Genomic DNA, 11,853 nt, shown 5'->3' with positions numbered 1-11,853 from the left:
CACATATAAAAAAAACATCATCAACATATAATTGTCTGCGATTTCCTGGCGTTTACTACATTGAGCATAGATGAAATACTAAAACGTTCAGTGCTCATATTTACATTATTTTCACATTCGGGGCTCTCTGATTAAAGCTGTTTAACTTAGACAAAATGATCATATTTGATATTCTTATTAGCGCGGTGTTGACATGTTTAGTGCTAAAATCAGAAATTATTTGGTGGTTTAACAAATGACCTGTGTCCATTTAATTTGTCCGAGAAGCATTGTGATCTGAGATTATAGCAGGGTCGTGTGCGATTTGACACATTTATAGGCTATTTTGTCTGATGTACAAGAATAATTTATGATAATGGACATTGATATTTTCATCATATACAACAGGAATGGTACGGGCGCAGCAGTATTCTACACAGAATGCAATGCTAATATTCTGACAATGCAACACAATATACGTTTCAAATAATGTTAGCAAACTGCACTTCTATAACTTCATAAAATCTAATCGTCCCTTGATCAAACACATAACTTTGGATTCTACAAAACAGAACTGATATCACATTATTCAAACACATTCTGGGCAATCTCATCTACAATTGAAATGAATCAAAATGGAGAGGGCGCGTTCGAGCACGATATCTGATCCAAAACACATCTTTAAGTTTTTTTCGTTACGATTCATTGGAGCATGCAGGAAAGAAAACTGTATCAGCGCTATGTTTATAGCTTTTTATAACGAAATTCATTAAATGACATTCGTTCACAAGTTTCTACTTAACACTTTGACGCGTGTCAGAGCTGTAAAGAAAATGTGTCGTCGGGTCCTCACAAGAAATCTGGACTATGGAAGGCCAGTGATGTCAGTGTAACGGAACAAGGGAGTCGGACTTTTGATGGTTTGTCGACATCCATAGTAGTTTGGAAATATATATAGCATATAAATATAACTAACATAAGAAAACGGGTAAAATTTCATATCAAATAGTAATAGAGTACTGATTTAACATATATTGCAGTTATATTTCTTTGTGACCATTTTGAGATTTTTGTGAAAAGTTATTTTCTTACGCTTTTATGGGCAATACCTTTTGTGTCATAAAAAGTTTGATATTGCTTTATTGTTAACTTACAGTATAGCATATCACAAAGTAAAAAAAAAGAAACCAATTGATGTTTAATTGCTCCTGGGATTTCTTTCTAAACTCATATTTTAAATGTGTTTTGGAAATTGAAAAATGACGTGTCTTTATTGTCTATCTCATGTGTATGATCTTTATATAAAAAAAATGTTTTCAATACAATTCATATTGTCAATACTTTTTCTGTCTTTGGGTGGTAGGTGTTTACTCAATTATTCTATCAATATTCTCTATCAATATTCTATTCAATTATTTTAGAAGTAGGTTTCTCCATATGATTCATACCGCTTTCCATATGTGTGCCGGACTACAACTCGACCCCACTCTGATAAATTACACCTGATCATGTTAACAAGGATAGTCCTTTAATTAGGGGTTAAAAAGGGTCGTACATTTCCGGCCTGACATGCTTCACCAAGGACCTATTGTGTCTGGACTACTTAATCACTATAAAGCTAGGAGAGTGACAAAATAATAAAAATTCTACACGAGGCTGCTGTGGATGCTGTTTCTTTAATGCACCTATGATTCATAATACTTTCCTGCGAATTGCATTGTTGCAGATTAATCATTGTTATAGGAATAAAACAATACCTTATCACATAGTAAATATTGAGCTTTATTTATAATGTTCCTAGAATAGTTGCCATGCACAAAAACGTGTTCTTTAAAACATCATAATAATATACAAATGTATTATACTGAATTTCAATGAGAGACTCGTGCAACGGTCTTTTAAATATATTTCCTTTATATCAAGCTGGACATCGGTACTGCATATTTGACTATATATTTACCTCGAACTAGTATCATAATAATTTGTCTCATTTTTTTTATATGATACAAGCCTAAATGAAAGAACATGTTTTTGTTTTAATTAAGTATTGATAGCATTGATTATACGGCATCAAAGTCAAGCAAATAATTAAAACCCCTTTAATTGTCGACTGGTTCAATTAATGATAAATTTCATTGAACATCGCCATTCTTATGAAATTCTCTTTTCAATTCTTCACGATTTATTTGCGTGTGGCCAACACCTTGCATACCCTCTTTATCACAAAAAATATCACGATGATTTTATTAGCAAAATGTTAAAAAAAGAACACAAACCGGTTTCCATTAACCCCAACATTTATAAATCTAGGACTCATTGAAATAAACGGTACTTAGTCATTTTGATTTGAGTGTGTTTTGCAAATAATATCTTGTAAAATTAGATTAAATTCACTCACAAGTAACGCAGTGCTGGTGTTTTGTGAATTATTAATTTCCTATTTTATTAAGCACATTACCACCTTGCACTCTCAACATTATACAATTAATTCAAAATTAACACATACCAGTAATATTGCACTACACAAATTCTTGGAACAGTGATAGCTTGGGTAACTTAGTGTTATAACGGCGAGTGTCATGACGAAATTGTTGCTATATATGTTGAGACAGAATCTGTTGACCAAGATTTTATGATAGCGTAGCATGAGGTAGTACAGTTATAATAAAGTTACCATCGAGTGCAAACATCTTGGCTTTGATATCCCTGGTCAAAGATAATATTGTGATAGGTGGGTACTCTGTAGATAGGAATGTGTACACTTCATGGACTCAAATGGTGATATGTGAACCACAATATCATGGATGCATGGTAAACAGTTCTAAATTTAAAGATTTGAGGTTTTCTAGTACAGTTAAAGTGTCACATGATTTCTCTATGAAGGGTAGTATGTCGTAATCAACATTTTACGTCACAATGCCAATATAAATCTGAATATTCAAAGATCATGTAAGAGGAATGTTTCTAATTTTTATATTCTCTGTAGTATTAGGCTACATCAGCATTGTTTTGTAACTTACTTATGTAACAATAACGTAAGAACTAACACTGTGTTGATGAATTGACAGAAGCTGAAAAATGCCGTTTTCTTGGAATCACAATTATCCTACATACATTGTAAGCATTGTAAGAGATGCAGATCTAAAACTGTATATTGTCTATCCTTTATCAGTATTACAAATTTAAATAGTTTCTACGAAATGATTCTAGTACAACATTAAGGATTTTCAATAGAATGTTGACATTACGGTTTCTGGTAGCAAGAAATGCTATTTATATATATAATTTTGTTTAGGAATCAAAATTTTCTCATGTTGCGTTTTGACGTGTAGATGAGATGTTGACAGCTACATTGCTTCGTTCACGCAGAACAATATAATTACCTGGAAATGGATTTCTTCTTGACTTGGCTATGAACCAAAAACACGTATTATTTTGGCACAATTTCAAGAATAGCATTAGATGCAAACTCCCGACGAATGTCATTGCAGCGTGTGACAGAAATTAAAAGTACAAGCCAGATTTATGGATAATTATCTGTTCTGATTTTTTTTTCATTTTCGAAAATAGACAGTGAGGTTTTATCATCTTTCAATAAGAGTGACGCGTGTCGAGTTACGGACACAGATAAAATGTACTTTTTAAAATCTCGATTATGTTATCGAAAAATGACGCGGCATGCAGGTTTTGGACAGTAGCCATCACTGATGGCATGCCACATCTGAAATGAGCCATTGGATGGACGCAAATAAAGATTTTAAGATAGATTTGTTGCTTTAACATAGAGGTAACGTACTGTTAGAATTTAGCTATTTCTGATTTACGATTTGAGTAGATTGTTACGTTAGAAAATGAAGGCCAATCAATATGGGGGTGTCAGATGTTTCTCCCTATTACCACTGCGGGTACTCAATGGAAAGATTTCTATATACATCCAGAACAAAAAACGCTCTTTTGATGTTATAAAGCATTTATATGATCATATTTTATGTGGTAATAACATATACATACGGATACATGTATGATGACATGTAATAAACGTTTGTATAACATTTTGTAAGATTAGTCTCCCTTTAGACTACCACTCCTTATATTTGAAATTTTGTCAAACCAATGCCTCAAAGGAAAACAAAGTAAGGAAAGATCCAAATAGTCCAATCAATAAGATAAGTGTTGAAACACAGAGCTAGGTTAAATCCTACGACACTCCGGAAATCAATACCGCTACTTTTGTTGTAGTTCTTTGTAGAAACATCGGTCGAATCAGTGAATATCGATTAATGTTCTATGTTGAAACTGTAATTAATTTCAAATGATATATTATATATTGATTTGTGTAGAACTATTATAATAGTAAAGTGTCATCAGGAAAATCGTTGATAAATCAAATTGTATATACATGTATATATAAGTAAAATTCATACTATGAAATGAAGGTCTAGTAATTAAAAGTAAAACATAATTTTATATTCAAAACAAAATAACCTATAAAATCATAAGTATATTAAAAGCAATGTTGTATAATCAATGAACATACGATTAACTGCGACATAATAATATATTGCCATGTAACTCAATACTATTAATAATAGATACTATAATATGATATAATACTAATAAAATAATAATTAAGTAATAATTAATAATAAATATGTTCATCACAATACACGATACGAAATAATGAAAATTCATCTGACTTTCATATGTTATATATGTCATATGTTACATAATATTTCGGTAATACATTAGCATATGTAAAATCAGATAACATGTCTTCAATTATATGTGTCTAGAGCTGTATCAAAGCTTCCAACAAACCTTTATATATTTCCGAACATTATCCCCAAACTATACCATATCGATTTCGAACTAGCCACCTGAGATTATACAGAAAACTGGTCTTTATACATGTAGCCAGGTGGTCTTTGTACACAAGTTGAGTTAATTGTGTTCAAATTTGTCATTTGGGACCATCGTCTTTTTATGCAAGTGGTCTTCATACAGAAGTGGTCGCTAAGGGAAGTTATTTGTCGTGAAATTTCTCACCATAAGATAAGATGAAACTTACACAAACGGTCAATTCACTATTTGCATCATAGCTTATTCTTTCATTGTTTTTGATTTCGGCTTCTTAACCTTTGTTTTGATGTAAAAAAAAAATTTAATCTTTGTAATTTTCAACAATGCTACGGATTAAAGGGGGAAAACGGTGTACAACACAAATGTTGTCAACAGAGGGTTAGTATTAAAGTGTAATGATACAGTTTAGGTAATGCCATTTGTTTACATCACGAATTTGAAAGGAACATTTAGAATTACATATAAATGCCTTTTTATTAAATGCTACACACCAAGCAGTTCAAGTTATCTTTTAAAAGTTTTAAATTTATTTTTATGTTTCTCTTAATTTAAAAGTATTCTTTTCCTATAACGCACCACCTGCAAATTCAATCGATCCCTTTGATTTGTCATTCAAAATAACAATCAATTTTCTAATTGCTTTATTCGTAATACGGGAGCGAATGAATTTCATACACATGTATAAATGAAAGGTAAAAACCTTGAGTTACTGAAATAAATAACTATGACTGCGATGTTCTGAGAAAAAAAGAATTATTTATTATACCAGCACGATCAGTATTGAGTGATAAAATGGAGTCAGTCATAAAGAAATTTTAAATACACGCTAATAAAACAACACTTTCAAATAGAAAAGTTGACAGCATACAAAATGAAAAGGCATAATATGATGTTTATGAGACCAGCATATCTGTTTTGAAAAAATGAATTGAGATCAGTTTAATTGTGTGTGCATTCTAAAAACCAATCCCAAGTAGGCATATTTGCATTTCATGAGATAATTTCAGGATACTTAATACAAATAATCTTAAAATAATGTTACAGTTTGAAAAAGGAAAAATCTACGGACATCCTATATTGCCATCAAACTGATAAAATGTAATTAATAAATACTATTTCTATAATACTCTACAATAAAACAGAATTATATAAAGTTACATACACAACACATTCCACAACAATTTGCATGCTTTGAATTTGAATGTGTTGTGTATGTAACTTTATATAATTCTGTTTTATTGTAGAGTATTATAGAAATAGTATTTATTAATTACATTTTATTAAAAGCATGCAAATTATTGTGTGATGATATGAAAACAAGTGTACATTTCTATTATTGTGTGATAATATGAAAACAAGTGTACATTTCTATTACTATATAGCCTACAATGTACACCGAAAAAGAAGGGTTTAGCATAATATATAATTCATCATAGGTCAAAGATTACAATTCAGGAGAAAGGATAAAATAATAGAATCTTACATGGATCTCCCAAGTGGACAGGGATATCTCAACCCAAGTGAAAGAATTTGGCTGGTCAACCCGAGAGTTGACGGACAATATCATTCACGGGTAAAAACATACATACATGTATGAAGCATTAATATATTCAACAAAGGCTAATTTCTTCCTGATCATGAAATTAAAACAAATCCACTAGCAAAAAATATAAATGAATGATTAGGCAATGTTGATTGTTATCAATACAAACGCTATACAAGTGTCTTATTGTCAGTTCAACAATTGTGCTATTAAATCAAATCCATATTCATTAATTATTGATTAATTAACTATGGTGACAACTATTACCAAAATTACAGGGATGAAACGTTATCAATAAAATTAAATTACTTCTAACCTGACGCCATTTTACATTTGTCAACGATATAAATCGTTCAAGGCAAATCAAACTGCATTAAAACCACATGATATAACAACCCGCCAAGTAACGGTTCTTGAAGAAGTGATTTGTCATCAGCCATTTGTGAAATCTAAGAAAATTCCCAGGGTCGGTCGATATCGGTCGTTACGTTAAAGCTACATTGTTGACAGTAGAGCGACAGAAATGTGATTTAAATTCTCAGTCATATATCGCCTTATGATATTACCATACATAGAATTTCATTTGTTCCCTCATTTGAATATTTGGTAGGGAAATGGTCAATAAGATTTAGAATATGTCTGAAATTGGGTATTGATACTATGAATTTTAAAATAGAAAATGGAAAGCAATAACAGTGTTGTGATAATGCAACATTCGTCATGAAATTTTCAATACAGATGCTATAAAGACCAAACCTTAAATAAAATGGTAATATGGTATAGGCTAACATGTATTTCATTAAGTGTGTGGTGCATTGTATTGTTCCAACGTGGCAACAGTTATACTATACATATACATCATATTTTGACATAGTTATAAAATTATATTTTTAAACACATATTCGATACTTCAGTACCTGTAAATGAACGGTAAGGCACAGACTAAAATTATGTATACAGATTCTATGCAAATTAAAATGGACTGATTGAAATTCGAAAATAGATATATACAACCCGTATACAAACATATGTTGTTTTCATTATTATTATGTCAAAAACCTTACAAAACATTATGAGATGTGAATGCCATAATATATTATATGTAGCGTACCCCAAAAAATGGATAACAAAATACCTTTTGTTTAATCATTCATTAAATCATAACAATAAAATAATTATTATGTTCTTTGCTGCAATCAATACTATGATATTCGATAATAGGAAATCAGTTAACCGTGTGTTGCCAGGTCGGCATGGATGAAGATATTCTGACTTGCTTATTCCCAAATTTAAATTTGACCTATGCATTCTCAAAACAGTGTACTAAACTTTGTTTCCATATTAGGGATATGTCGATTAAACTCAAACCATACGTAAACTGAATTATAAAAAAAAATCTTCATTAATGTCGATTAAACTCAAAACATACCATTACAATTTTCCTTTAGACTACGACACTGGTAAAACATTGATGAAAGCTCAGGAATCTATTCTCAAATATATGAGCGTCTTATCCGAACATCATATCTTTAACTAAGACAATAGAAATGTTGTGTCGACCCCGATACAAATCTACAATTCCCGCCTATTGATAATTTAAATCAAAAGAAATAAAATTTGTTATTCGGCCTGTTTTGCAACTACTAATAAACAATTTCATAAATTGTTCAAGTTGATGCAGGTCGCATCGGTCTTTTTTTCTACTAGAAAAATTATTTTTGTATCGTGATATACATGTACGTGAGGTACGGGTAGTAAAATGGTAGCCACAAGACGAAGCTGTTGTGACAATGTGTTAAGTGACCACTTAAAAAACTGTAAATCTCCGCTTTCCGATGCATTTGATTCATAATTCAGATTTCGAAATGAATAGGGGCGTGTCTGGTCGGAAAGGTCGCGTGTATGCATACTACCACCTTGATATCCAGCCCGGCACGCGACACTCGACGAATCTGATTGGCTCAATGTGATCAGCACGAGCGCATTATTTACATAGCGAGGATTATAATATAAACAGATTTTTCATTAATTTTTAAGATGAAGGAGAATTATTTCCGAACCGAGAATGTAGTTGCCATGATGTCTTTGAGATAAACTGACTGTATTTATTATGAATTATATTATGATATAAACAAAACTTATATAAATACAAAAATGGATGAAACGGATTTTGACGATTTTGATACTGCTCTCAATGAAGATTTTTCCCTGTCTCCTGTGTCGCCTTATTCATCCTTTAGTGACAGTCTTTCACCATTTTCAAACGACTCGTTATCCTCAAGTAACCGGAGTAGAGATGAAGGAATACGGCGACGAAAACGACGACGATGTCCCTACCAGCTAGTGCAACAGAGAGAAGCTGCAAATCAAAGAGAAAGAAAAAGAATGCAGTCAATAAATGAAGCATTTGAAGGACTTCGTACACATATTCCAACATTACCTTATGAAAAAAGACTCTCCAAAGTTGACACTCTGAGACTAGCTATTGGATATATTTCATTCCTGTCGGATTTAGTGCAGGCTGACACCGAGAATCAAGAACGATTAAATCCAAATTCGGGATTACAGGCTCGGAAAGTTATAATTCATTACCATACTAGTAAGTACATTATTCCTATGTCACTTGTATAAGTAACTATAATCATCAGCTTTTCTTTTATGGCTTACTGTTAATTTTCAAAATTTTTCTAACGAGAAATTTTAATTTCTATGTTTTTAAAATAGTATTACATTGTAAGTGTCCCTCGTAATCATTACACAAGGGGTTTGTGACTTTCCGACGGGAATTTGATAAGTAATAATAAAGAAACAGTTCAAAAACCAAATGAGAAAAAAAAAGTCTTTAAAGATATAATATCCTTATTTGATATCATGATTTATGCCGTTAAAATCACTATTAGCACTCATATTAATAAAATTTATTTAATATCAAGATTTGAATATATTTTATATATTGCACATTCAATGCCATTGCAATTACCTTCTATACAAATATATATATAACAACTCATAGCAGGTTTGGACTAAAGTTAAGCTATTTACACTAAAAACGCATTGTTATATGGGTAACAACAGTTAGATAAAGTCAGGCGTTTTTATTCGATAACTTATTTCATTTATTTCCTTGCTCTAATGCTCTTCTTTCTTTATGACATAGCTTGTCGGAATTTTATAAATTTTTTAGACGTTTAAACAAACACAGAACATCAGAATTTTCCTGACGATGAACCACACCAACCCCTACCAGAGTTAAAATGAAGTACTAGACGTGTACAATTAACACTAAGTAACTTAAATGCAAAATTTGGCCATGAATATTTCATTTCAAAAAAAAGTATTTATCATTTCAAAGTTTCTCATTTATCTTAAGATGGAACTAAGAGCGACAAAATGTAAACACTGTTTTGTAACATCAGAATTTGCCTGACGATGAACCACACCAACCCCTACCAGAGTTAAAATGAAGTACTAGACATGTGCAATTAACACTAAGTTACTTAAATGCAAAATTTGGCCATGAATATTTCATTTCGAAAAAAAAAGTATTTATCATTTCAAAGTTTCTCATTTATCTTAAGATGGAACTAAGAGCGATAAAATGCAAACAAATTAAGAGCACATGCACACGAGCATACTGACATTAATGTTTCTATGGATGTCACTTTCGAGTATGTATTGTTTTCGAACTGGGCAACATCTTCATGACTTATGGGGTGGCACTGTTTATAAGGGTCGTTAACGGAAAATTTCGGCATTCCCAAACTTATCAAATAAACATGATGGTGCAATTTATTGGTAAAGCGAGTCTTAATTAAAGCGACGAAACGAGCATCGCTATCTACTTGAAACGCACTGTTTGTTTGCTGACGACTGCTAATGTTTGCCGTCTCTCTATAATGTTTATCTACGACTCATTTCAAACGGGCGCCGATTCATCTAATAATAATAAATTGTTGTCGACAACCACGTGACTAATTGTTTTGTTTTTGCACGTGTTTAGGTTCATCCGTCGAAGACAGTGAATTGTATGGATTACCGCCCCTGACAGGACACTCTTTATCGTGGAGAGATGAAAAAAGGCCATCAGATGGACGGAAAAATATAATGGTGGCAAAAATATGGACGCCGGAAGTTCCCCGATCTAATAACAATCCTCGAACAGACACAGACTTTCCTGCTTTAGCGGATTCCACCAATCCTTTGTGATCTTTAGAATGTATCTATGTTTGTTATCATTATGTTTACCCAGCGCTGTCTTCATGTGTATTTTGATACAATCAAATCCAGTTACAAGAATTCGATGAAAGAAATGTTAAATATCAAGTAGCAATCTATATTTATCTATTTCTCGATATTGTATGTTTATGTATTCACATCTGACCAACCATTTTCCAGTAACACCTTATTAACATTCTGTTTAGATTTCACAAAAATAATTATCACGCATGTATTTTTTTTTTATTATCGAACTGAAATGAATATCTCCTATAAAGCATGATGTCTGAATATATGCTACAAGTGATTCATCTTGCCCTTACTTGAGTATTGGATATTGTCAAGTGTACATACACTGTAAATCTACAATAGCAAATGTGATAATCTTATTCCCAGATTGATTAAATGTATTAATGTGTATATTATTAATATATTGTTCTGTATAATATTAGTTATTATTGATTTTTATTGATCAAATATAAATGTTCTACTTATGTATTTTGATTGAGATGATAATAATCTATGGAAAAATTAAACATATTTTTCCATTGTAAGGAAAGGTCTAAATTCACAATTATATCCCAGATATATAGTAGGATAAGGCATGCTGTGCATTCTAACTTCTGGATACATTTTTTATCATTATAATAGTAAATCAATTTTCAAAATACATTAATCATCGTCAAACGTTTTATCTCGTTGTATATTAGTGCTAGTGTATATGTATTACCTGTGTATAGGATAGCATAACCGGGACTGCTGCAATATGCGTACTTAAAGTGGTAATATCTTATAGATATCAAACTTATACAATATACACCAATACTACATTTCTAGTCTACAGTTTACAGAAATAAATATTTTCATAAATGTACTAGTATTTTGTCTTTCTTTCCAATTTTAACCATACTTATTTGTATGTCGGATACGCGGGTACTGGTTTATAACCGCGAGACAGCTTCGAGTTACAATTTTAGCATTTGATATTCACACCCTGCGATAGTAATCAAACGGTGGTCGTCGTATTACGCTACAAATGACATACAGGTATCATTTCAGATGATGCCTCTGATATCGAAATCATCCGTGAAGCGTAACCATGATTTTCACGGTCAATTTAAAATATTTATGGTTCATTTACAACGCATATTAAATCGGGTATCCATGCAATGTTAATGAATGAAAACTTAAGTGTCTGTGTAGCGCGTTCCTTTTTATTCAAACCCAGGTAACCATTTCTGAACAATTCAAAGGCA

The 11,853-nt window shown here is 31.6% G+C and overlaps 1 protein-coding gene across 1 annotated transcript; it reads left to right on the top strand.

The window, feature by feature from the left end:
• Positions 1-8,452: 8,452 nt before the first annotated feature.
• On the top strand, positions 8,453-11,467 carry LOC138316894 (pancreas transcription factor 1 subunit alpha-like). Its single transcript, XM_069258540.1, has 2 exons — positions 8,453-8,981; positions 10,383-11,467. The coding sequence occupies exons 1-2, from the start codon at positions 8,537-8,539 to the stop codon at positions 10,586-10,588; spliced, it is 651 nt and encodes a 216-aa protein (XP_069114641.1). The 5' UTR covers positions 8,453-8,536; the 3' UTR covers positions 10,589-11,467.
• The last annotated feature ends 386 nt before the right edge of the window (positions 11,468-11,853 follow it).

The sequence above is a fragment of the Argopecten irradians genome, chromosome 2 (assembly GCF_041381155.1).
Source record: "Argopecten irradians isolate NY chromosome 2, Ai_NY, whole genome shotgun sequence".
Lineage (NCBI taxonomy): Eukaryota > Metazoa > Mollusca > Bivalvia > Pectinida > Pectinidae > Argopecten > Argopecten irradians.
The sequence above is the reverse complement of the archived record's forward strand: the minus strand, read 5'-3'. Positions and strand labels throughout refer to the sequence as shown.